This window comes from Pinus tabuliformis, chromosome 1_1, assembly GCF_031772625.1.
Source record: "Pinus tabuliformis cultivar Carrire ecotype Pingquan chromosome 1_1, CPIR1, whole genome shotgun sequence".
Lineage (NCBI taxonomy): Eukaryota > Viridiplantae > Streptophyta > Pinopsida > Pinales > Pinaceae > Pinus > Pinus tabuliformis.
The window spans coordinates 29,616,031-29,639,987 of NC_142297.1; the positions used below are offsets into that span (position 1 = coordinate 29,616,031).

General features: G+C 40.5%; 3 protein-coding genes and 1 pseudogene across 5 annotated transcripts; all 4 read left to right on the forward strand.

Moving 5' to 3' along the window:
• The first annotated feature begins 4,115 nt into the window (after positions 1-4,115).
• Positions 4,116-12,093, forward strand: LOC149211440 (uncharacterized). Its single transcript, XM_089391498.1, is given in 6 exon segments — positions 4,116-4,778; positions 4,917-4,968; positions 4,970-6,049; positions 6,142-6,468; positions 6,613-10,642; positions 10,644-12,093. Coding segments are annotated over 6 exon segments (6,888 nt in total). The 5' UTR covers positions 4,116-4,284; the 3' UTR covers positions 11,549-12,093.
• LOC149211441 (uncharacterized) lies at positions 11,872-12,174 on the forward strand. The gene has a single exon (XM_089391497.1). It carries the CDS (start codon positions 11,872-11,874, stop codon positions 12,172-12,174), a length of 303 nt encoding a protein of 100 aa, XP_089247623.1.
• On the forward strand, positions 12,129-22,778 carry LOC149211442 (UBP1-associated protein 2C-like; annotated as a pseudogene). The gene is made up of 9 exons (XR_016250709.1): positions 12,129-12,260; positions 14,992-15,054; positions 15,209-15,302; positions 15,550-15,635; positions 15,832-15,948; positions 20,639-20,782; positions 21,455-21,648; positions 21,859-21,934; positions 22,026-22,778. The product of XR_016250709.1 is annotated as a UBP1-associated protein 2C-like (transcript).
• On the forward strand, positions 12,254-14,975 carry LOC149211443 (uncharacterized). 2 transcript variants are annotated; one of them, XM_089391494.1, is made up of 3 exons: positions 12,254-13,185; positions 13,326-13,716; positions 13,811-14,975. In XM_089391494.1, exons 2-3 carry the CDS (start codon positions 13,579-13,581, stop codon positions 14,156-14,158), a joined length of 486 nt encoding a protein of 161 aa, XP_089247620.1. In that variant the 5' UTR covers positions 12,254-13,185; positions 13,326-13,578; the 3' UTR covers positions 14,159-14,975. The 2 variants fall into 2 exon arrangements, with proteins under 2 accessions (XP_089247620.1, XP_089247622.1); XM_089391496.1 differs by having other exon boundaries at positions 13,326-13,644.
• Positions 22,779-23,957: the final 1,179 nt, after the last annotated feature.

Genomic DNA, 23,957 nt, shown 5'->3' on the forward strand with positions numbered 1-23,957 from the left:
CAAATCTAGCATGCCATAATAAACTTGATGGAAGTGTACCTTCTTCATGATGACAATTGTATGAGAAATGTTGTGCATGAGCAGAGGTTCCTTGCAGTTTGAGAAGCCTTTCTTCTTCTATTCCCCTCATGACAAGTGAGTGGTCAGATGCTTTTCTTACCTCAAGCTTGCCATCAAACATATGAATGGAGTGACCTTGCTGGTGGATGTGGACCAAGGACAACAAGTTTCTCTTGAGCTGTGGGAGATATAGAACATGATCCAGAAGAAAGTCTGGAAGACCAGGCAGTTTAAGCCTGATTGTGTCAAGCCCTGATGGCTTGATTTTTGATTGATCTGCAAAGTATACTGCTCCATCAACATTGTCAGTGAAATCTTCAAAAAAATCTTTTCTATGAGTCATGTGGCAGGTTGCTCCTGAATCAAGCAACCAATCATTTTTCCAGGAAGCAAGTGAAGCATTAAATAAATCTTCGTTTACTCCAATATTACATTGTGCCACAACATAGTGAGCGGATTCAGGTGCTTTACCTTTGTCTGAATCATCAGTTTTACCTTTCTGTTGGTTTCTTTTCTGCTCAATTTTGTCCCATGGTAGCTTGCAGTGCAAATCTGCCTTTTTTTCTTGAGGGTGTCTGCCCCCCCTGCCTCTGAAATATCTTCCTCTTTCTCTTGAATGCATACTGTAACAAAAATTATTTCTGCTGATAGAAAAATAATTCTGCCAATATATAGTAAAAATGTACTCAAAAGGGCATTTTCAAATCTCTTCCTTATATACCAATATGTACGTCAATACCTCACGCTACATCTTTATGCAACATATTTTTTCCACAAGTATTTTCTCCAAATTCTTCCAATGTTTGATATAAATGCATCCAGCATTACATGCAAATATTACATATTACATATCCCTTCAACATATTACATATGCATGATCCAACGTATTAAATCCACCATATAAATCTTATATAAATTCCATATAAACCTCATATAAATCCACCATTATATATGTATATGGCAAAAAAACTCAATTACCATGTCATCAGAATAAAAGGCAGCGACTGAGATTTACCTGCCCGGTCAGCATAAGCTCAAGAAACAGTTCATTTTCTCACTGCCATTTTTTTACGAGCATTGCAAATTGCTCCCCACAGTTTACCTGCACGGCCTTTTGTAAGTCGCTGTCACCACGTCTCCACGCATGAAAAGAAGGTCACAGCACAGAAACCGGATTACAAAACCAATTATATCAGACTTACAACATCCATCTCAAGCTATAATTCCATGAACTAAACCAGCCATAGAGCTTCAACCTCAAACTAAAGACAAACGGAAGGCAGGAGCTCCAAGTTGCCTTCTACGGTCACGTATCTAGTCTGGGCTGAAAAGCCGTGGGGATCACAATGGGCCCAAATCGTCCTCTTTTGTTGCGTTTCGCACTATGATCATCCCGGTTACAACAAGGAAGCCAGCTCCATGAACCTGTACTTAAACTGTAGGCAAGTACTTTTAAACTGTAGGAAACTGTCAGCGTATCAAGAGTTCAACGCATACAAGAATATCAGCATTAATACACAACCAGCGTGAAAATACACAGCGTTGATACCACTAATACACAGCGTTGGAACCTGATTCATGCACACAGATCCCAGCAATGGTTCTGATTTGTTCTGGTTCTTCAACAGATGGTTCTTCAAAGGAGCAGCGTTCAAGATGCAAGAGCAACATAGTAGAATCGTAGGTAGAGTCGTTGTTTGTGGAGCGCTTCTTTCAGGACAGCATGGACAGCGCTGGATAGGACAACGCTTCTTTCAGGAACGTTCAACGTGACAACGTTCTCTTTTTTTTTTCTCACTGGAGCAACGTTCTTGGGACTCAACGCATTCAAACGGATGGTCAGACAACGTTCAAATGATATGAAACGTTTATGGATTCTAAATCAGGACAGCCAGAGAGCAATCAACGTATTCAAAAGAGCAGGGCGCAGGTCTTATAAAATAGAATATGGCAGACAGAATGCAGGCAATATCAGACAAGCACTCAGTCACTGAATTATATGGAGAGCAGAGGAGCAAACAAGGGAGTTACAAGGCACAAGAGCTAAAAAAAGGAGCTGGCTCTGATACCATGTCAGGCTAGGCAGTAACTCCATTAAGCAAAAACTGATTCGTATTATTCATTCAATCAGGTAGGTCTGTTATATACATGAGGGAGAGACTGTTCAGTTCATCTTCCGATGGCTATTCATATTCCTCATTTATTTATTTACATATATTTACCCAATCATAAGGATTAGGTGTCAACATTTGGTATCAGAGCCAGATCTGATACCAAGGGGGGAGATTGTTGGGCATTGGATAATCCAACACTCCCTGTGTGTTTCGTGACATAGACTAACCGCCTCTCGAGGATCCGTTAACTCTGGCGATGTGTCCGTTTACTAACACCTGTGGGTTTTGGTGTAACGGCAATCGTGATCCCAACAAGTGGTATCAGAGCCAAAAGTCTCGAGTTCGAATCACACCCGGCTCGTACTGGGGGGAGATTGTTGGGCATTGGATAATCCAGCACTCCCCGTGTGTTTCGTGACATGGACTAACCGCCTCTCGAGGATCCGTTAACTCTGGTGATTCGTTTACTAACACATGCGGGTTTTGGTGTAACGGCAATCGTGATCCCAACAAATTGCATCATTTATTTTTTCCCGATGAAAATAATCTCTCCATTAAATTCCATATACTTGATTCTACTTTTCCATTTTTCCATTTCTTCAATATAAGGTAGTTAGGTCTATTCTAACTAATATATATTTTCATTATTTTTGTAATAATTTGATATAATTTGCCATAAGATTATAATTTTTTGTTATTTAAAATGTGTTTTTGAATATATAAATAGATTTAATTTACTAAAAAATATTTAAATATTCAAATTTTATCAATTTTACCACTCAAATTTATATATATATATATAACGAAATCTACAGTAAATTTGACTTAAAAACAATACACAGAAAATAAAAGGATGTGATCTGTTAGCAAAATTGAAATAGTCAATATTTTTTTGATTGAGAGAAGTGGTCGGCTACAAGAAATGAGGGCGACTGGCACTTGCAATACAAATTCCCCTACTGCTTCACATTTTTTACGTACCCGGTGGGTAAAGCATCTTCATCTTTTGATCCCTTTATGTTTCAACGATTCTTGGATCTCTCTGCTTTGCTCCAATCAACGATCTTCTCCCATGTGAAATTCATACACATCATTATTATTTGAATATTCAATGGAAAGTGGCAGAAAATGATAGGAAATTTTAATTTTATATTAAAAAGAATTCTAAAATAAAGGAAATAATATTTTTATATTAAAAAGATTTATAAAGTAGAGGGGGGAAAATAGATTAGTGTGAACGGGTGGAATATATAAAGAACTAGCATTAAAGAGTCAATATTCTTTTGATTTTGAGAGGGCGACGGGCACTAGTAAAGCAATTTCCTTTCCTACGCGGTTGGTGGGTTGGACCATCTCACTTTTTTATATGTATCGGTTGGTGGGCTGTACCATCTCACTTTTTTATATGTATCTGTGTCCTTATGCGGTTGGTTGGAGAGTTTTGATCTAACCGACTCTCTCCTTTTTCTTTGTATGCGTGTCAAAGCTGCAGAGCATACACCGCGCAGCCTACAGGATACTGCGTGTGGAGCCCAGCAGATGCCATGAATTTGGTCCAATTTATGTGTTTCCGAGAAATAGTAATGCTCCTTTGATTTTGAGAAGAAATTTAGTCGCAAAGTATTAATGATGTTTGAATCCTTGGTAACTATGGTATTTACCGTTGTTCCCTTGGTAAAATTATAACATGTTATAAAGTAAAAATGAAAAATCTTTAAAGGTAAAGAAAAATATGATATAAACGATGATTTCTTAAATTTTTGGATATTAAAGTGAGAATTAAGAATCATTTAAGGTAAAAGAGACACACGTTTAATAGTGAATCTAACTCTACGCATTCTCAAGTAAAAACGCGTCGAAATACGCGGATTGGTAACGGTAACATTTTCTTTATAGCCCGGTCGCTGGTATTCAACTGAGTAGTGAATGTTGAGATACATTGCAACCCTCCCTCGAATTTATCCGCCATTTCGAAGCACTCTTAACTAAGCTCCTCCATCGCGCTTTGTATCCATCTCATCTGCTAACTCAGGCCCTCCTTACCAGTTTGTATCCGATCTCATCGATCATCCGACAATTTCCAATCTCTGTTTCTATTTTTCATTCGACAATGGCTGCTTCCACCTCCACCGCTGCTCATTCCAACAACAATAGCTGCTACGACGTGTTCATCAGCCACAGAGGGCCAGACCTTAAAAAGACCTTCGCCAGTCATCTGTACCGCCGGCTCATTTCCTATGGACTGCGAGTTTTTCTCGACTACGAGGAACTGCAAGAAGGAGAAGAGTTTCCTTGTCAAATAAAAAACGCTATCAAAACCGCGTCCGTCCAGATTGCAATTTTTTCACCCAAATATGCCGATTCAAAATGGTGCCTGGACGAGCTTCTCTTCATGTTGGAGTCGGGGGCTCCTATTATTCCAGTGTTTCACGGTGTAGAGCCAACTGACCTTCGGAGAACACAGGGTGAAGGAGTCTATGCTAAATCTCTACGCAATCTCGAAGAGAAGAGAGGGTATGATTCCAAAACTATCGAGAACTGGAGAAACGCTCTTTCACGGGTTGCAGACATAAGTGGGTTTGATCTGAAAGACGGGTTTAACGGGTAAGGACCTCGAGTCTTCTCCCCCTTCCTATTTTAGTTTCAATACAAAATGCACTATGAAAATGATACTTTAGCTGTAGTTTTATTTATTTGATAATCTTATTAATAGTTATATTTATTTTTCTTGTAAATAACAAGCGATGAAGGGAAACTAGTGGATCGGCTCGTGGAAGTTGTATTGAAAAAAGGAAAAAAAAAAGTTGAATGTTGCCAGATATCCCACGGGTTTGAAAGAGAAGGTGGAAGATGTTGAAAGGAAATTATCATTGCAGGGGTTTGTCGGCATCACCGGCTTGGGTGGTGTTGGGAAGACAACTCTGGCGAAAGAACTCTTCAACAACATGAGTTCAAGATACAGTAAATCCTGTTTTTTAAGTGATGTACGAGAAAGGGCGGAAAGCTCTATACCTTTGTTGCAGAGAAAACTTCTGAAAGACTTAGGTGCACCTGAGGAAGCAATAGACACCAAGGACGAAGGATTAGAGATTCTCAGGAAGCATTTCTCAGCCTTATCCAATCCAGTCCTGCTAGTTCTAGATGATGTAGATGATCAGAATCAAGTACATGCACTTTTGCCGGTTACAGATAAAGGTATCTTTCCTCTACCCCCTAGTAGCGTAATTTTAATCACAGCCCGTGACAAGGATGTCCTCACAAGGTCAGGAGTACAAGAGCCATCAATTTATAAGTTGACAGGCCTTAAAAGAGAAAGCTCCAGAGAGCTCTTCTGTTCGCATGCTTTTAGCCAGCCCCATCCAATGCCGGGATTTGAAGATCTCGTTAATCAATTTTTAGAGGCTTGCAATGGATTGCCTTTATCCTTAAAAGTCTTTGGGGGCCTTCTCTATGGAAAAACCCATAAATCTTACTGGGAAGAAGAATTGAAGAAACTTAGAAAAGTACTTCCCCATGAGATACAAAAGAGCCTTCAGATTAGTTACGATGCACTTCCGAGAGAGGAACAATATATTTTCTTAGACATTGCCTGCTTTTTCATTGGAGAAAGCAGGGATACCGCCATCAGAGTATGGAAAGCGTCAGGTTGGAACGGCAAAGGCGGCTTTGAAAATTTATTGAGTAAATGCCTTGTCGAATTGGACATTATTGAGGAGAATTCATTCGACATATATGAGAGGCCAATGGAATATCGTATAAGAATGCACGATCACCTCAGAGATATGGGGAGATATCTTGCTAATAATACTCCGGGATTCCCGTGTAGGCTTTGGCGTGGGACAAAGCATACAGAGGATTTGTTGCAACAATCTTCTGTGAGTAGTCAATCTTTCAATCTTCTATAGACCTTTCAATAAAAATCCGGGTACAATTTCTTACTCCGTCATTGATTTTGAAAAATGTACAGGAAGCAACCAAAGTGCGGGGAATTAGAATGTTACATTGGGAACATTATTATGATGAGCGTGCAGACTCAGACTCAGACTCAGATGTGGATAATGAGCGCGCATCCTTTTCACGCTACAAAATGAAGAACTTACAACTTCTTGATATTGACATGGAAGAAGATTACTTGAAATGCCTTTTGGATGGGATGGACTCACCAAATCTATTATGGTTTCGCTGGCGCAACTGTCCCTGCTCTTCCCTCCCTCCTTATATTCCAATGGAGAAGTTAAGGGTGTTAGAAGTGGAGGGGTATGAATTGGAAACATTGTGGCAAGAGGATTTGCAGGTAAATATACAATTTGTCAAGAATTAAAATGTTTATTTGCTATTATTAATAGGACACCACGGAACAAAAACGAAACAAAAGCGCTCTGTAGAGGACAATTATCTATTATATTTAGACTAATTAGAAAACCTGAATATACTGCAGACACCTTTCCGGTTGCGGGAGTTGCGGATTGGAGTTCATGTGCTCCATAAAATTCCTAAGTCCATAGGACAGTTGAAGCACCTGGAACGGATGGTGGTGCATATAAGGGTAAGAGGTACTGTCGAAATTCCAAAGGAATTCTGTGATCTGCGTTCCTTGCAATACTTGCAGTTGAGTATTTCAAATATGAGATCTCTGCCAGATTCCTTCGGGAATTTATCAAAGCTAGAACACATCAACCTGAATCAGTGCTGTGCATTGGAGAGGCTTCCCGACTCCTTCGGGGATTTATCGAGCCTACAACACATCAACCTGGATGACTGCCTGTCCATGGAGAGCCTTCCCGACTCCTTCGGGGATTTATCGAGCCTACAACACATCAACCTGTGTCACTGCCGGGCCTTGGAGAGCCTTCCCGACTCCTTCGGGGATTTATCGAGCCTACAACACATCAACCTGTGTGACTGCCGGGCCTTGAAGAGGCTTCCCGACTCCTTCGGGCATTTATCAAAGCTAGAACACATCAACCTGAAACACTGCGGTGCCTTGGAGAGGCTTCCTGACTCCTTCGGGGATTTATCGAGCCTACAACACATCAACCTGCATGACTGCCGGGCCTTGGAGAGCCTTCCCGACTCCTTCGGGGATTTATCGAGCCTACAACACATCGACCTGTCTTACTGCTGCGGTGCCTTGGAGAGGCTTCCCGACTCCTTCGGGCATTTATCAAAGTTAGAACACATCAACCTGAAATGCTGCGGTGCCTTGGAGAGGCTTCCCGACTCCTTCGGCGATTTATCGAGCCTACAACACATCGAACTGTCCTCCTGCGGTGCCTTGGAGAGGCTTCCCGACTCCTTCGGGGATTTATCGAGCCTACAACACATCGACCTGTCCTTCTGCGGTGCCTTGGAGAGGCTTCCCGACTCCTTCGGCGATTTATCGAGCCTACAACACATCAACCTGTCTCACTGCGGTGCCTTGGAGAGGCTTCCCGACTCCTTCGGGAATTTAATTCAGCTTAAATATATTAATTTATTGGGATGCCATAAGTTAACCATCCCTGGTGGAACTTTTCGAAAGATTACGCTTGAATACATGTGTTTCCCTGAATGGCGCATCGAAGTGTTGCCCCCCCAAATTGCTCATCAGTGGTCCCTGGAAAAATTACTGTTGTGCCTTATAAACATGGAAGAATGGCCGAGTGCAACTGGAGAGTCAAGCCATTTGGAAAAGTTGGTATTAGAAACGCCTTTCTTAGAAGCGCTGCCGCCTTGTTTTGGACGTGACCTAAGGAACTTGAAGCATTTGGAGCTGCTAAGCTGCCGGAGTTTGAAACGTTTGCCGGATTCCTTTCTCCTCATGGATCAGTTGATAAAGTTGATAGTGGAGGACTGTCCCTTACAAGAACTGCATTTTGAAACGGTTGAAGGCGCAAGTGAAACAATGACAGACTCAGGAGGACAAGGAACATTGAGTAATTTGGAGAGGGGCCAGCTTCGGCTTCAACACTTGGAACTGCACAAAACACAAATGTCGGAGATATCATTTCCTACCGGTGTTTGCAACAACCTTCAATATCTCGACATCAGGGATTGTCAAGATCTGGTGGAGGTTGGAACATTGCCAAATGCACTCATAAAACTGCAATTGATCAATTGTCCTAAATTGAGGAAAATAGAACGGCTATCTGGTGCCTTGGAGAGGCTTTCCGACTCCTTCGGGGATTTATCGAGCCTACAACACATCGACCTGTCTTACTGCGGTGCCTTGGAGAGGCTTCCCGACTCCTTCGGGCATTTATCAAAGTTAGAACACATCAACCTGAAATGCTGCGGTGCCTTGGAGAGGCTTCCCGACTCCTTCGGCGATTTAGGGAGCCTACAACACATCGACCTGTCCTTCTGCGGTGCCTTGGAGAGGCTTCCCGACTCCTTCGGGGATTTATCGAGCCTACAACACATCGACCTGTCTTACTGCGGTGCCTTGGAGAGGCTTCCCGACTCCTTCGGGCATTTATCAAAGTTAGAACACATCAAACTGAAATGCTGCGGTGCCTTGGAGAGGCTTCCCGACTCCTTCGGCGATTTATCGAGCCTACAACACATCGACCTGAAATGCTGCGGTGCCTTGGAGAGGCTTCCCGACTCCTTCGGGGATTTATCGAGCCTACAACACATCGATATGTCCTTCTGCGGTGCCTTGGAGAGGCTTCCCGACTCCTTCGGGGATTTATCGAGCCTACAACACATCGACCTGTCCTTCTGCGGTGCCTTGGAGAGGCTTCCCGACTCCTTCGGGAATTTAATTCAGCTTAGATATATTGATTTAGCGGGATTGCATAAGTTAACCATCCCTGGTGGAACTTTTCGAAAGATTACGCTTGAATACATGCGTTTCCCTAGATGGCGCATCGAAGTGTTGCCCCCCCAAATTGCTCATCAGTGGTCCCTGGAAAAATTACTGTTGTGTCTTATAAACATGGAAGAATGGCCGAGTGCAACTGGAGAGTCAAGCCATTTGGAAAAGTTGGTATTAGAAGTGCCTTTCTTAGAAGCGCTGCCGCCTTGTATTGGACCTTACCTAAGGAACTTGAAGCATTTGGAGCTGCTAAGCTGCCGGAGTTTGAAACGTTTGCAAGATTCCTTTCACCTCTTGGATCAGTTGATGAACATGGAAGAATTGCCAAGTGCCACTGGAGCGTCAAGCCATTTGGAAAAGTTGGTATTAGAAACGCCTTTCTTAGAACCGCTGCCGCCTTCTTTCGGACGTCACCTAAGGAACTTGAAGCATTTGGAGTTGCGAAGCTGCCAGAGTTTGAAACGTTTACCGCATTCCTTTCTCCTCATGGATCAGTTGATAAAGTTGATAGTGGAGGACTGTCCCTTACAAGAACTGCATTTTGAAACGGTTGAAGGCGCAAGTGAAACAATGACAGACTCAGGAGGACAAGGAACATTGAGTAATTTGGAGAGGGGCCAGCTTCGGCTTCAACACTTGGAACTGTACAAAACACAAATATCGGAGATATCATTTCCTACCGGTGCTTGCAACAACCTTCAATATCTCGACATCAGGTATTGTCAAGATCTGGTGGAGGTTGGAACATTGCCAAATGCACTCATAAAACTGCAATTGATCGATTGTCCTAAATTGAGGAAAATAGAACGGCTATCTGGTGCCTTGGAGAGGCTTCCCGACTCCTTCGGGCATTTATCAAAGCTAGAACACATGAACCTGAAAAGCTGTGGTGCCTCGGAGAGGCTTCCCGACTCCTTCGGGGATTTATCGAACCTACAACACATCGACCTGTCTTACTGCCGTGCCTTGGAGAGGCTTGCCGACTCCTTCGGGCATTTATCAAACCTAGAACACATCAACCTGAAAAGCTGCCGTGCCTTGGAGAGGCTTCCCGACTCCTTCGGGCATTTATCAAAGCTAGAACACATCAACCTGAAAAGCTGCTGTGCCTTGGAGAGGCTTCCCGACTCCTTCGGGGATTTATCGAGCCTACAACACATCGACCTGTCTTACTGCGGTGCCTTGGAGAGGCTTCCCGACTCCTTCGGGCATTTATCAAAGCTAGAACACATCAACCTGAAAAGCTGCGGTGCCTTGGAGAGGCTTCCCGACTCCTTCGGGGATTTATCGAGCCTACAACACATCGACCTGTCTTACTGCGGTGCCTTGGAGAGGCTTCCCGACTCCTTCGGGCATTTATCAAAGCTAGAACACATCAACCTGAAAAGCTGCGGTGCCTTGGAGAGGCTTCCCGACTCCTTCGGGGATTTATCGAGCCTACAACACATCGACCTGTCCTTCTGCGGTGCCTTGGAGAGGCTTCCCGACTCCTTCGGGGATTTATCGAGCCTACAACACATCGACCCGTCATGCTGCTACGGCTGGCAGAGGCTTCCCGACTTCTTTGGGAATTTATCAAAGCTAGAACACATCAACCTGGAAAGCTGCGGTGCCTTGGAGAGGCTTCCCGACCCCTTCGGGACTTTATCAAAGCTAAAACACATCAACCTGAAAAGCTGCGGTGTCTTGGAGACGCTTCCCGACCCCTTCGGGATTTATCAAAGCTAGAACACATCGACATGGAAATCTGTGGTGCCTTGGAGAGGCTTCCCGACTCCTTCGGGGATTTATCGAGCCAACAACACATCGACCTGTATTACTTCGATGCGTTGGAGAGGCTTCCCGATTCCTTTGGGGATTTATCGAGTCTAAGAAGCTGAAGAGCATAAGGGGGTCGGCCCGGCTGACACAGCTTCGAGAACTGGACGTTTCTGAATGCTCTGAGTTAGAGGAGCTACTTGATATTGAACATTTGAGGTCGTTGGATAAGTTGCGGGCATGTAATTGTGCGAGATTGAAGCACTTACAGGGGTTGGCACAGCTGACACAGCTTCGAGAACTAGATGTTTCTGGCTGCTCCAGGTTGGAAGAGATGCCAGGTGTTGGATATTTACAGTCGTTGGTGTGGTTGCGGGCATCTGAATGTGTGAAGCTCCAGAGCATACAGGGTTTGGAGCAGATGGCACAGCTTCGAGAACTAGAGGTTTCTTATTGCTTTGAGTTAAAAGAGCTGCTAGGCGTTGAACATTTGAAGTCCTTGCTGAAATTGCAGGCACGTAGCTGTAGAAAGCTGAAGAACATACAAGGCTTGGCACAGTTGACGCAACTTCGAGAATTAGATGTTTCTTTTTGCTCTGAGTTAAAAGAGATGCCAGGTGTTGGATATTTGCAGTCATTGGTGGTGTTGCGGGGATCTGAATGTGTGAAGCTGAAGAGCTTATGGGGATTGCCACGGCTAACACACCTTCTAGAACTGTCTGGATGCTGTGAGTTAGAAGAAATGCAGGGTGTTGAATATTTGTCATCTTTGATGGTGTTACGGGCATGTGAATGTGTGAAGTTGAAGAGCAGCTGACACAACTGCTAAAGCTGGATGTTTCTGGATGCTCTGAGTTAGAAGAGCTAAGAGGTGTTGGACATTTGATTTCATTGAATGTGTTGCGGACATCTGGATGTGTGAAGCTGAAAAGCATACAAGTTTTGGAGCAGCTGACACAGCTCCTAGAACTACACGTTTGTAACTGCTTTGAGTTGGAAGAGCTGCTAGGCATTGAACATTTGAAGTCTTTGAAGGAGTTGCTGGCAACTAACTGTAAGAAGCTGAAGAGCATACAGGGGTTGGAACAGGTAACACAGCTTAAATAGCTAGATGTTTCTGGCTGCTATGAGTTAGAGAAGATGCCAGATGTTGGATGTTTGGAGTCACTGGTGGTGCTGCGGGCAGCTGAATGTGTGACGCTGAAGAGCATTCAGGGCTTGGAGCAGATGACACAGCTTCGAGAACTAGACGTTTCTTACTGCTTAGAGTTAGAAGAGTTGCCAGGCTTTGAACGTTTGAAGTCCTTGATGAAGTTGCAGGCACGGTGCTGTACGAAGCTGAAGAGAATAAAGGGGTTGGCACAGCTGGCACAGCTTCGAGAACTAGATGTTTCTTTATGCCCTGAGTTAGAAGAGAGGCCAGATGTTGAATGTCTGCAGTAACTTGTGGTGTTGAAGGCCTTGCATGAAGTTGAAGAGCTTTTGGGAGTTGTCTCGATTCACAAGTCCGTCAGACCTGAAAGTGGAAGGTAGATGCCAAGACTGTGTTCCAAAAGCATCCTATCGAAGCAAAAATCTTGAATAGTTTTTATATGGTGCAGTTTAGTTGAATAGTTTTTATTTGATGCTTTTTATTGGTTTGAACTTCGTAGTGCTTGTTGTTATTGTAAGTCCCTGATTTGTATGTGGATCAGTATTAGTTTAACATTGATAGTTGAACATCAATAGTTTAATATTGATCATGATCAATTCAGTTTATAAGGTTTAATTTTAAAAAAATATTTTCAATTAATTTCGAGCCTTTAAAAATTTAATTAAAAGGTCTTATTACCCTTTACAATGCTATTTGGTAATTGATAATTTATCTTAATTTACAATGCTCTGTGGATAATTGATAATTTTATCTTAATTTACAAATAAAATTGCAATATTCATGGCATAATTGCCGATAATCGTGAAGATGGTAGTCATCCTGAAGTAGTGATTCGTTGCTGGCCAATCACTTCAACATGATATGATGCTCTTCCTCAGCACAGAATGACTTGAACAGAAACGAAGCACAATGCTCTTTGTCAACACAAGCTATTCAAAATGACTTGAACAGAAACGACCAACAATTCTCTTCCTCAACACAAACTTCTCAACGCGCACTAAACTTAGAGACCTCCAACACAGCGGCAACAATCTCTATACCTTCGTTGCAGAGAAAACTTCTGAAAGACTTAAGTGCTACAAAATGAAGAACTTGCAACTTCTTGATGTTGACATGAAAGAAGTTCACTTGATATGCCTTTTGGAGGGGGTGGACTCACCAAATCTATTATGGTTTCTATTATGGTTTCGCTGGCGCGCCTGTCTCTGCTATTCCCTCCCTCCTTATATTCCAATGGAGAAGTTAAGGCTGTTAATGTGCACGCTTTTATATTGGAAACATTGTGGCAAGAGGATGTGCAGGTAAATATAATTTTGTCAAGAATTAAAATGTTTATTTGTTATAAATAGGACACCACGGAACAAAAACGAAACAAAAGCGCTTTCTAGAGGACAATTATCTATTATATTTAGACTAATTGGAAAACCTGAATATACTGCAGACACCTTTGCGGTTGCGGGCGTTGCGGATTAGTGCTTATATCCTCGAGAAAATTCCCAACTCCATAGGACAGTTGAAGCACCTGGAACTGATGGTGGTGGATATAAGGGCAGAGCCTACTGTCGAAATTCCAAAGGAATTCTGTGATCTGCGTTCGTTGAAACACTTGGTTCTGAGCATTGGAAAATAGAGATCTCTGCCAGATTCCTTCGGAAATTTATCGAGGCTGGAACACATCCAACTGTCTTACAACTATGTCTTGGAGAGGCTTCCCGACTCCTTTGGGGATTTATCAAAGATACAACACATCAATATCAGAGGTATCATTTCCTACGGGTGTTTGCCCCAACCTCCAGCATCTCGACATCAAGGACTTTGAAGATCTGATTGAGGTTCGGGCATTGCCAAATGCATTCATAAAACTGATATTGTACAAGTTACAACTGTCCTAAATTGAAGCTGATGAGCATAGCGGATTTGGCGCAGGTGATGCAGCTGCGAGAAATACGCGTTCATCTGTGCAATGGGTTAGAAGGGCTGCTAGGCGTTGGATATTTGAAGTCCTTGGAGGTGATACAGGTATCTGGAGGTATGAAGCTGAAAAGCATAACGGGTTTGAAACAGCTGACACAGCTCCGAGAACTAGACGTTTCCAACTGCTGTGAGTTAAAAGAGTTGCTGGGCTTTGGACATCTGAAGTCCTTGGAGGTGTTGCAGGCATTTGGATGTGCAAAGCTGAAGAGTATACTGGGTTTTGATCAACTGACCAAGCTCAGAAAACTAGACGTTTCTGAATGCTATGAGTTAAAAGAGCTTCCAAGCTTGAGCATTTGAAGTCCTTGATGAAGTTGCAGACATTTAGCTGCAAGAAGCTGAAAAGCTTACAAGGGGCCGCCGCTGCTGGACAGAATTAGACGTTTCTGAAGAGCTGCTCAGTGTCTGGCATTGGAAGATGTTGGATGTGTTGCGGGCGTCTAAATGTGTGAAGATGAAGATCTTATGGGGGTTGGCTGACAAACCTTAGAATGCTTTTACAGGTCTGCCGCTGAGTGCTGTTTGGGCTCGATTCTAGGGGCTAGGAATGCCGAGAGTATGTTCCTAGAATCTGATGATACTTTTTATTTTATTCTTTTAAAACCCATTTGTCCGTCCCCTACTGACCATGGTTATCACAAGAAGGTACAGTTTGCATCAATTTCAGTATTTGTTTCCGGGGTACAGTTTGCATCAATTTCAGTATTTGTTTCCGGCGTCGTCTACCCAGCTGTTGAAAATGGTGGCCAGAGTCTGGCTAAAAATTTAAAAAAAAAATTGAATAAGAAGCTTTAAATAAATCCAGTTTTTGAGGGTGGAAATAGTTTTATGTTTAAATAAATCTAGCCTTTGAGAGTGGAAATAGTTGTATAATGGAAATGGTTTTAGTACTATCAAAACCTTGAGCATCTTGTAATTTAGATTTACAAAATTTAAAAAAAATTCTGCTATATTTGATCAAGAGAATTTTTCATAATTTTCCAAACAAATTTGAAAGCAAGATAGACTGTGGCTTTGTGTTCAACATCGTTTTTTAGAAAAATCTTATCAAAATCTTGAGAAATTTTCATAATTTTCCAAACAAATTTGAAAGCAAGATAGACTGCGGCTTTGTGTTCAACATCGTTTTTCAGGATTGTGTGCGGACTAACGAATTTCAAGCTTTATGCACCTTGCACGAAATGGAAGCTGCAGTGGTAAAAGTTTTCTTTTTGGTCATGGCTTCCATACATTTTATCTTGTTTTTATAATTTTACCTTATTTTCTAAGTTTATGAATAGTGGTAAAAGTTTTCTTTTTGGTCAGAAGGAAACGTTATAATCACAACCTGCAGTATCTCCACAAATGCAGACAACTTATGGAAAAGACTATCCAAGAATGGTTTCATCAGGATTGCACACAACAGGTGGTGGAGCAGGTCCTCGTCCAGGCTACCCATACTATGGTTCGACTGGAACTGGCTTTTAATCAATCAATTTTTTTTTATTGAGAAATATGTTCATCAAATCAATGGCAGTTAGTTTGGGATTCTACATGCATTAACAATTTAACTAGACTGTGATGTAATACTACTGGAGTCCACTTGATAGCAGTCTACTCACTATTTTAAATGTCCACTGGGTAGTTGTGATTTTTTTATGAATGTGAAGTTATACATTGTTTGAGTTCAATTTTCTGAAATTCTGTTGCAGGAAGAAGAAATTCGTTATCATATATGTCATCAGTGGAGTTTTCCAACCAATGCACACTCACTGAGCAGTTTTATTTTTATTTGAATGTAAGTTGGTGGCATGCTATGATCTGAAACAGCTAGTTAAAAAATTATGTTTATTTTGTTGTAGACGTGTTGGAAAAGATTGTGCTTGCTTTGATAAAGCATTGCTCTCCTTCATATATTTAAATATATTTGTTGCCTTGGGGGTGATATATGTTTTGAGGCCAAGTGAATGTAATGCATGTATATTTCCTATCAGGCATTTGTACAGCATAGGGAGATTGAAGAGGCTCTGTCACAAGGATTTGGCTTTGTTACATTTAAGCATATGGATTCCGCCCAAAGGGCATTGAAGGAGCCTAGCAAGACTATTGATGTATGTATTTTCTTTGTCAGTCTTGTAAATTTTGTGTTTTTTTATGCTTTGTATTTGTCCACCGATATCTTATTGAATTTGAAGGATACTGTCATTAAAGGATTAAGCATGTTTATTTTCCCCGTTGCTTCTGCTCTATCAATATTATATCTCATGAACACTTCCCAGGCATCTTAACCTTGTTTTCACCTAACATTATAGACATGCATGCATTTAAATCTGAATGCCGCCCTCCCATACCTTGTGATGGTTATGATTTGCTTTATGATGGGCAATTTAACATGCTTCTGTTGTTAGATATTTTTGCATGTTTTTCCAAGGCCTAGCTCATTTGGCTGTATTTGTCTTGGTTAATGTTGTATGTATTTGTCACCAACAGGGGATTTACATTTGTGACTTTCAAGACTGTGGAGGCTACAAAGCGGGCTCTTAAGGAACCAAACAAAACAAAACCATTGATGTAAGCAATAGCTAGTACTGGATAATGTTGGTCATATTAGTTGAAGCGCAGTTGTTGATCTTGACACCTATGTTCTATGCTTGGCATGCAGGGAAGGACTGTCACTGTGAAACTTGCAGCGGATGGTGAGAAGGAGAAGTTATCATCACAACCTGCAGTCTCTCCACAAATGCAGACAGCGTATGGAAAAGACTATCCAAGCCTGAACTCATATCATAGGCCAGGGCCACAGGTATCCACGACTGGTTCCCTATACCGATGAGATAACGTGATAATATAAATAATGAAAGAAATCATGTATCCCTTAATAAGCGCCGGACCTTTTCAAGATAGAGATTCCATGCCTTTGTCCCCGCCTCTGTATGTTTTCTGCCTGTCCTACTAGCTACTATCTTTGCTGTTGTTCCTTGTCTCTACTGGCCCTAATTGCTTGTGGTTTTCCTAGCCTGTCCTTGCCTGTAGTCTCTGCCACTGTCTTTGTTGCTTCCACCCTGCTTGGGATCTGAGACTAAATGTACAGATCTCTCTATATACGATGCTCCCTTTGCACTTGGTGAGAGCATATGAATTCGACGAGGTTCTGCTAGTGAATTGATCGCTGAAGATAGCTAGATCACTGAGAATTTGACTGATCTATCAGTATAGAGCATCGAGAGAAAATGTCATGCTACCGTGATTGAATAACTAGATATCCTCCAATTTTGTTTGATAATTCGAGCTTCTCGATTCAGTCACTCCTGGTTCCACTCCGACTATGCCGCAGGAATGCACAGTTCCTCGCCTTGCATCGGAGTGTTTCTCAACGGTGTTCGGTGCGAGGTTGCCTGTCTTAGCTATTCGGACTTAGTTAATTCGTCCTCAGCGAATGTTCCACCCTGACCCTCATAAGCCTGTCCACTCATTTAATCATGCTCAAGATGCGGCTTAGTTGTAGTGACCCATCATTAATATAGAGAGCACGAGAATATTAGCATGCATACGATGCATGCATATGATAGCTACATATGCATGTATCGCATGCACTGCACTATTAACTATATTCTAAGTTACCTAAAATATTAAATATCCTAACACCCCTTCATATAGAAAAGTTGCATTCACCCATCAGCACATATTACTTAATGCCTCATGATTAATGAGCGATTACCAATGATATTAAGTTTAAAAGTATAAAGTAAAAAGGGTTATAAAGAAAATAAATGTAAAGAATTATGTAAAGTCTTAAAAATCAGGTTATATAATTATCTATTTGAGAAATTTTAATAAAGTATGTGAGTGAATTATTAAAGGGATAAATTTAATCAAAATAAAGCATAGGACAAATAATTAAACATAGGACTTAGGACTTTTAATTAAACATATAAAAATTTTAATCAAAGTGAAATGGCACATGTTAAAATATCCTGAAGATAAGATACGACTCTGCATGTTGAGAGGTGTCATTGAGAGGGGAAGCGGTGGGCTCATAGGTGGAGGGAGCAACCACCGCTATTAAAGGGTACATAAGGAGAGGCCGAAGGGGAGAAGGGGGGTCCGTTCTTTGCCTTGAGAGGGTATTTGCTGTGAGTGGGAAAGAAACTGATTCGGGTGTTGTTGGAGGAGGAAGGAGAGGGAATTTACACATACTGGTTATGATTCGGAACTATTGATTCGGAACTATTGAGCCTTGCTTGTTTTGAAGTTTCTGGGCACGGGGGAATGGTATGCATCGGTTGAGAAGCATACTGGATCGAGTATCTAGGTATACTCGATTTGGCTGGGTGGTTTTGGTCATTCGGTAACGAGAGCTCCGGAGAAGTTCTGCAGCATCCTCATCGCAACAGCAGTAGCAGACCAGGTAAGTACTTCATCAAATTAATTAATACTATTTCAAACAGTTCGGTAAATTTTTTACAGTTTCACCATCTTTACAGTTTCACAGATTCACCATCTTTATAGTTTCACAGTTCAGTAATGGCTCTTTATTTAGTACGGCCATTACATAAATTTTTATATGTTTAATTAAAAGTCCTAAGTCCTATGTTTAATTATTTGTCCTATGCTTTATTTTGATTAAATTTACCCCTTTAATAATTCACTCACATACTTTATTAAAATTTCTCAAATAGATAATTATATAACCTGATTTTTAAGACTTTACATAATTCTTTACATTTATTTTCTTTATAACCCTTTTTACTTTATACTTTTAAACTTAATATCATTGGTAATCGCTCATTAATCATGAGGCATTAAGTAATATGTGCTGATGGGTGAATGCAACTTTTCTATATGAAGGGGTGTCAGGATATTTAATATTTTAGGTAACTTAGAATATAGTTAATAGTGCAGTGCATGCGATACATGCATATGTAGCTATCATATGCATGCATCGTATGCATGCTAATATTCTCGTGCTCTCTATATTAATGATGGGTCACTACATTAGTCTCCCAGCCCAAAATCCACCCATGGTTCAAGTTGCAGTGGTAAGGTTTCGTTTGTAACTATTACTCCCCAATTAACCTTTCACCTACATCACTGGTGGGGTCGTGTCCTAAAATGTAGTATTGTAGCATCCTATCCTTTTGAGAGACTCACTGGAGAGAGCCACCCACTGCCCAGAGCCCAGTCCCCAGTTAATCACACTCACGCACAAGGTCGCGTAGCAGCTCTAAGCTCTTTAAGGAAATGTGCCAAGCTAGGCCAGAAGTACAGGGCTTGATGCTATCTCACCCCATAGCTAGATGATTTGACTAGTGCGCGAGTGTAAGCGATCGGATCAGAGAGAGGCTATGCGAATAGAAGCTCAATTAGAACTCCTATCAATGTGTCAAAGTGAAACTGAACTGCTAAGAAGCCAGACTCAGGATTCATGCACAACCAGTGTGCTTTCATTAAATACTGATCCATCCTTACCTTCTGAAATCACCCAATTGTTAACAACTAACTAAATGCCTTCTTTGGAAAGTGTGTTTGCCTCTGTGTTAAGCTCCCTGTAGACATGGATGAAGGAAATGGTATTAAACACTGCCTTATTATTTTCATCTGTTCAAAGATAGGGCTCAACACCAGATTTCCCATCTTGAATTTCCCATTCATCCAATTAAGAACTACCAAGGAGTCTCCAAACACGTGGGACCTTGTCACACCTTTCTTTGCAGCTAATTTCATTAGTAACTTCAATGCCAGTAGTTTTGCATAATTGTGTGAGCCTCCTCCCAACCCAGCCTTTAATTTTATTAGGTGTACTTCGCTAAGGAAGATGATGCCTCCTGCCCCACACATAGTTGGAGTGCCTTGACTGGCACCATCAAAGTACCCCCATGCTCCTGATTTGTCAATTGATTCATGAATGAGCTGTCTCTGAATCTGCATCTTTGGAATGGCTGCTTCCAAAGACTGTTCTTACTCGAGATGCACATTGAAAAGTGGGGGATATATCTCTCCTCGAGGAGATCTGCATTTCTAGCCAGCCAGATGCCCCAAGCCACTATTTCTTGCTTTTCATATTTTAGGCTAGTCCACCTATAGCACTTTATGTTGTTTCTAGCTCTTAAAGAATATGTTTCAAGGCTTAATACACATATACCAAACTACGGTTTCTAGGGTCTTACTCTGTGTCTAGGTTGTTTAATACACATATACCAAACAGCTGTATTAGAGATTTTTTCCCCTTCAAGAAGACTGTTTAAAATCTGTTTCTAGTTGTAGATATATTATCCCTTGCATGAAGATAGTTATAAAGCTGTAAGATATTTTTTCCCCTGCAAGAAGACAGTAATCAACACTGTATCTATCTTAGTTCACATATACCACACAAATGTTTCTAGGTTGCTTAATACAGCTTTACAGCTTGTCTCTAGGGTCTTACTCTGTCTCCAGGGTCTTACCCTGTTTCTTGCTCTTAAATCATAAGAGCTAGATCTTCGTTGTTACAGAACCAGTAACTAAAAAAGGGTCTACAAGATACTATCAACGGCGAGGCCCAAGCTGAACCCATCCATACTCCTCTCTCACCCAAACAAAAACCTCCCTTGATAGCTGCTCTCTCACTTTCTTTAAAGTCATGAGTGTCCTGCTACGCCCGGACCCGTTAGCCAGGAGCCTGTCTGCATTGATTCAAGTAAGACTTGCTATTTGCTTTGATAAAGCATTGCTCTCCTCCATATATTTAAATATATTTTTTGTCTTGGGGGTAATATATGTTTTGAAGACAAGTGAATGTAATGCATGTATATTTCCTCTCAGGCATTTGAACAGTATGGGGAGATTGAAGAAGGTGTTCTTATTATGGATAAGACACCAGGAAAGTCACGAGGATTTGGCTTCGTCACATTTAAGCATATGGATTCTGCCCAAAGGGCATTGAAGGAGCCTAGCAAGACTATTGATGTATGTATTTCCTTTGTCAGTCTTGTAAATTTTGTTTTTTTGATGCTTTGTATTTGTCCACCGATATCTTATTGAATTTGAAGGATACTGTCATTAAAGCATTAAGCATGTTTATTTTCCCAGTTGCTTCTGCGTTATCAATATTATATCCCATGAAGACTTTCCAGGCATCTTGACCGTTGTTTTCACCAACATTATAGACATGCATATATTTAAATCTGAATGTCGCCCTTCAGTACCTTGATGTTTATGATTTATTTCAAATAGAGCAATCATTGTTTCATTTGCAGGCATCTTCCGCTGGGACATTGATACCTCCTTACAATTCTAAATTGTATTTTTGTTCCACTAATAATATCTTTATAGTTTTAATTGAATATGTATTAGGTAATATCACTGTTATTTTGAAAAAGATTTAACTGATGTTGGGGAGAGAACAAAATTTAACTTACCAAAAAACCCCAAAACTTGAAAAATGAAAGCAATCCAACTATTGTTGCTAAAAGTGGTATTCCATTTATATATTGCAGTTTTGTCTGAGTCTTGAGACTTCTCAAATTCTATGGTACTCCATTGTTACATATGGTGGAAGATCGATCATCAAACAACTCCGATTCATTATTTAACACTTATTTTTGGTAATTTTTATATCCATTGTTGTTTATTGTACAGGGGAGAATTACTGTAACCAATCTGGCAGTGGCGAGCACAGGTCCTGGTCAAAGTGCAGATCAGGCTCAAAGAAAACTTTACATTGGTGGTCTTTCATATGACACGGCCAAGGATAAGCTTCTAGAAGTTTCTTCCAAATATGGAGAGATAGAAGAAGGTTCAATTGCATGTGATAAGAATACCAACAAATCCAGGTTACAAATCTAATATATATTGGTTTGCTTTATGATGGGAAGTTTAACATGCTTCTGTTGGTAGAGATTACAAATCTAATATAAATTCGTTTGCTTTATGATGGGCAGTTTAACATGCTTCTGTTGTTAGAGATTTATGCATGTTTTTCCAAGGCCTAGCTCGTTTTGCTGTATTTTTCTTGGTTAATGATATGTATTTGTCACCAACATGGGATTTGCATTTGTGACTTTGAAGACTGTGGAGGCTACAACGCAGGCTCTTAAGGAACCAAACAAAACCATTGATGTAAGTAATAGCTAGCACTGGATAATGTTGGTCATATTAGTTGAAGGGCAGTTGTTGATCTTGACACCTATGTTCTGTGCTTGGCATGCAGGGAAGGACTGTTACTATGAAACTTGCAGCTGATGGTCAGAAGGAGAAGCTATCATCACAACCTGCAATATCTCCACAAATGCAGACAGCTTATGGGACAGACTATTCAAGCCTGAACTCATATCATACGCCAAGTCCACAGGTACCAACCTCTGTACCACCACCAATTGGTTTTTCATCATATGCATCTCAGCCTCCATATGCAACGGAATTTCATCTGCTTCGCAATATGGTGTTCTAAGCTTCACAACACCATACAGCTCAAACCAGTATGCAAAATATGCAACATCCCTCCAAGATCCACGATTGGTTCCATCAGGATTGCACACAACAGGTGGTGGAGCAGGTCCTGGTCCAGGCTACCCATACTATGGTTCGACTGGAACTGGCATTTAATCGACCAATTTTTTTTATTGAGAAATATGTCCATCAAATAAATGGCAGTTAGTTTGGGATTCTACGTGCATTAACAATTTCACTGGGCTGTGAAGCAATACTACTGGAGTCCACTTGATCACACTCTACTCACTATTTTAAACGTCCACTGGGTTGTTGCTACTTTTGATGAATGTGAAGTTACACATTGTTTGAGTTCAATTTTCTAAAATTCTGTTGCAGGAAAAAGAAATTCGTTACATATATGTTATCAGTGGAGTTTTCCAACCAATGTACACTCTGAGCAGTTTTGTTTTTATTTGAATGTAAGTTGGTGGCATGCTATGATCTGAAATAACTAGTTAAAAAATTATGTTTATTTTCTTGTAGGCGTGTTGGAAAAGATTGTGTTTGCTTTGATAAAGCATTGCTCTCCTCCATATATTTAAATATATTCGCTGTCTTGGGGTAATATATGTTTTGAAGCCAAGTGAATGTAATGCATGTATAGCAATGTGGGGAATTAATATTTAGAAACAACATAGAAATGAAGTTTATATTTGTTGTCTTGGGGGTAATATATGTCTTGAAGCTAAGTGAATGTAATGCATGTATAGCAATTATGAAATTTATATTTGTTGTCTTGGGGTAATATATGTTTTGAAGCTAAGTGAATGTAATGCATGTATAGCAATGTGGGAAATTAATGTTTAGAAAAGTTTGGTGTCAATGTGGGGAACAGATGTTTAGAAACAACATGTAATTTTAGTTTGGTGATAACGTGGGGAAGAAATGTATAGAAACAATATGTAATTGAAGTGAAGTTTCGTGGTAGTAAAACTGGAGTAGAACCTAGTTGGGTCTAAATCACTTTGCTTTTATGTAAGCTTTCTTTTTATCAACAAATAAGCAATGTAGGTATGAAAGTACTTGTAATGAGTTTTGTCTATTATTTAGATTCCTTTAATGAGTTTTAATGAGTTTTTTCTATTATTTAGATCCCTTTACTTCAAGGATTTAAAATAATACAATACTTCATTATATTTGAGTGTCTGTAGTGAGAAATTGTGTGGATACGGGTGGAGGATAGGGTTTAGGGTTTTTATGTAATACAACACAACTATTCTAAAGAAAATAACTTTGATTTTTCAAAGTTTTCTTGGAAGTCTAAGTTATTAAACTTTGAAGTCTAAGTTATTACAATGCACTTCAATACTTCAATACTGTTCTATTAGTTTATTTACTAATAGTGAACTGGAATATCTGATCCGGAGTTAAATTCATTGCTGCTTCACTACTTCAATACTGGTCTATTAGTTTATTTACTATTAGTGAACTGGAATATCTAATCCGGAGTTAAATTCATTGCTATAGCATATTATTATAGCAACATATAGGAAATCATCTACTTATATTTAAATAATGAGTGGAAATAGAGTATCCACTCATTTGAAGATTGAATTATCCACTCATTTGAACATTGTCAATAATCATATACTTATATTTAAATAAAGTATCCACTCATTTGAACATTGAATTGACAGACTTTTTCTACACT

Coding starts and splice junctions, on each gene's coding strand:
- LOC149211441 (XM_089391497.1), top strand. CDS start 11,872: ATGCCAGATGTTGGATGTTTGGAGTCACTGGTGGTGCTGCGGGCAGCT.
- LOC149211443 (XM_089391494.1), top strand. CDS start 13,579: ATGTCTTGGAGAGGCTTCCCGACTCCTTTGGGGATTTATCAAAGATAC. Junction 13,717..13,810: donor ACTTTGAAGATCTGATTGAG/GTTCGGGCATTG, acceptor GATTTGGCGCAG/GTGATGCAGCTGCGAGAAAT.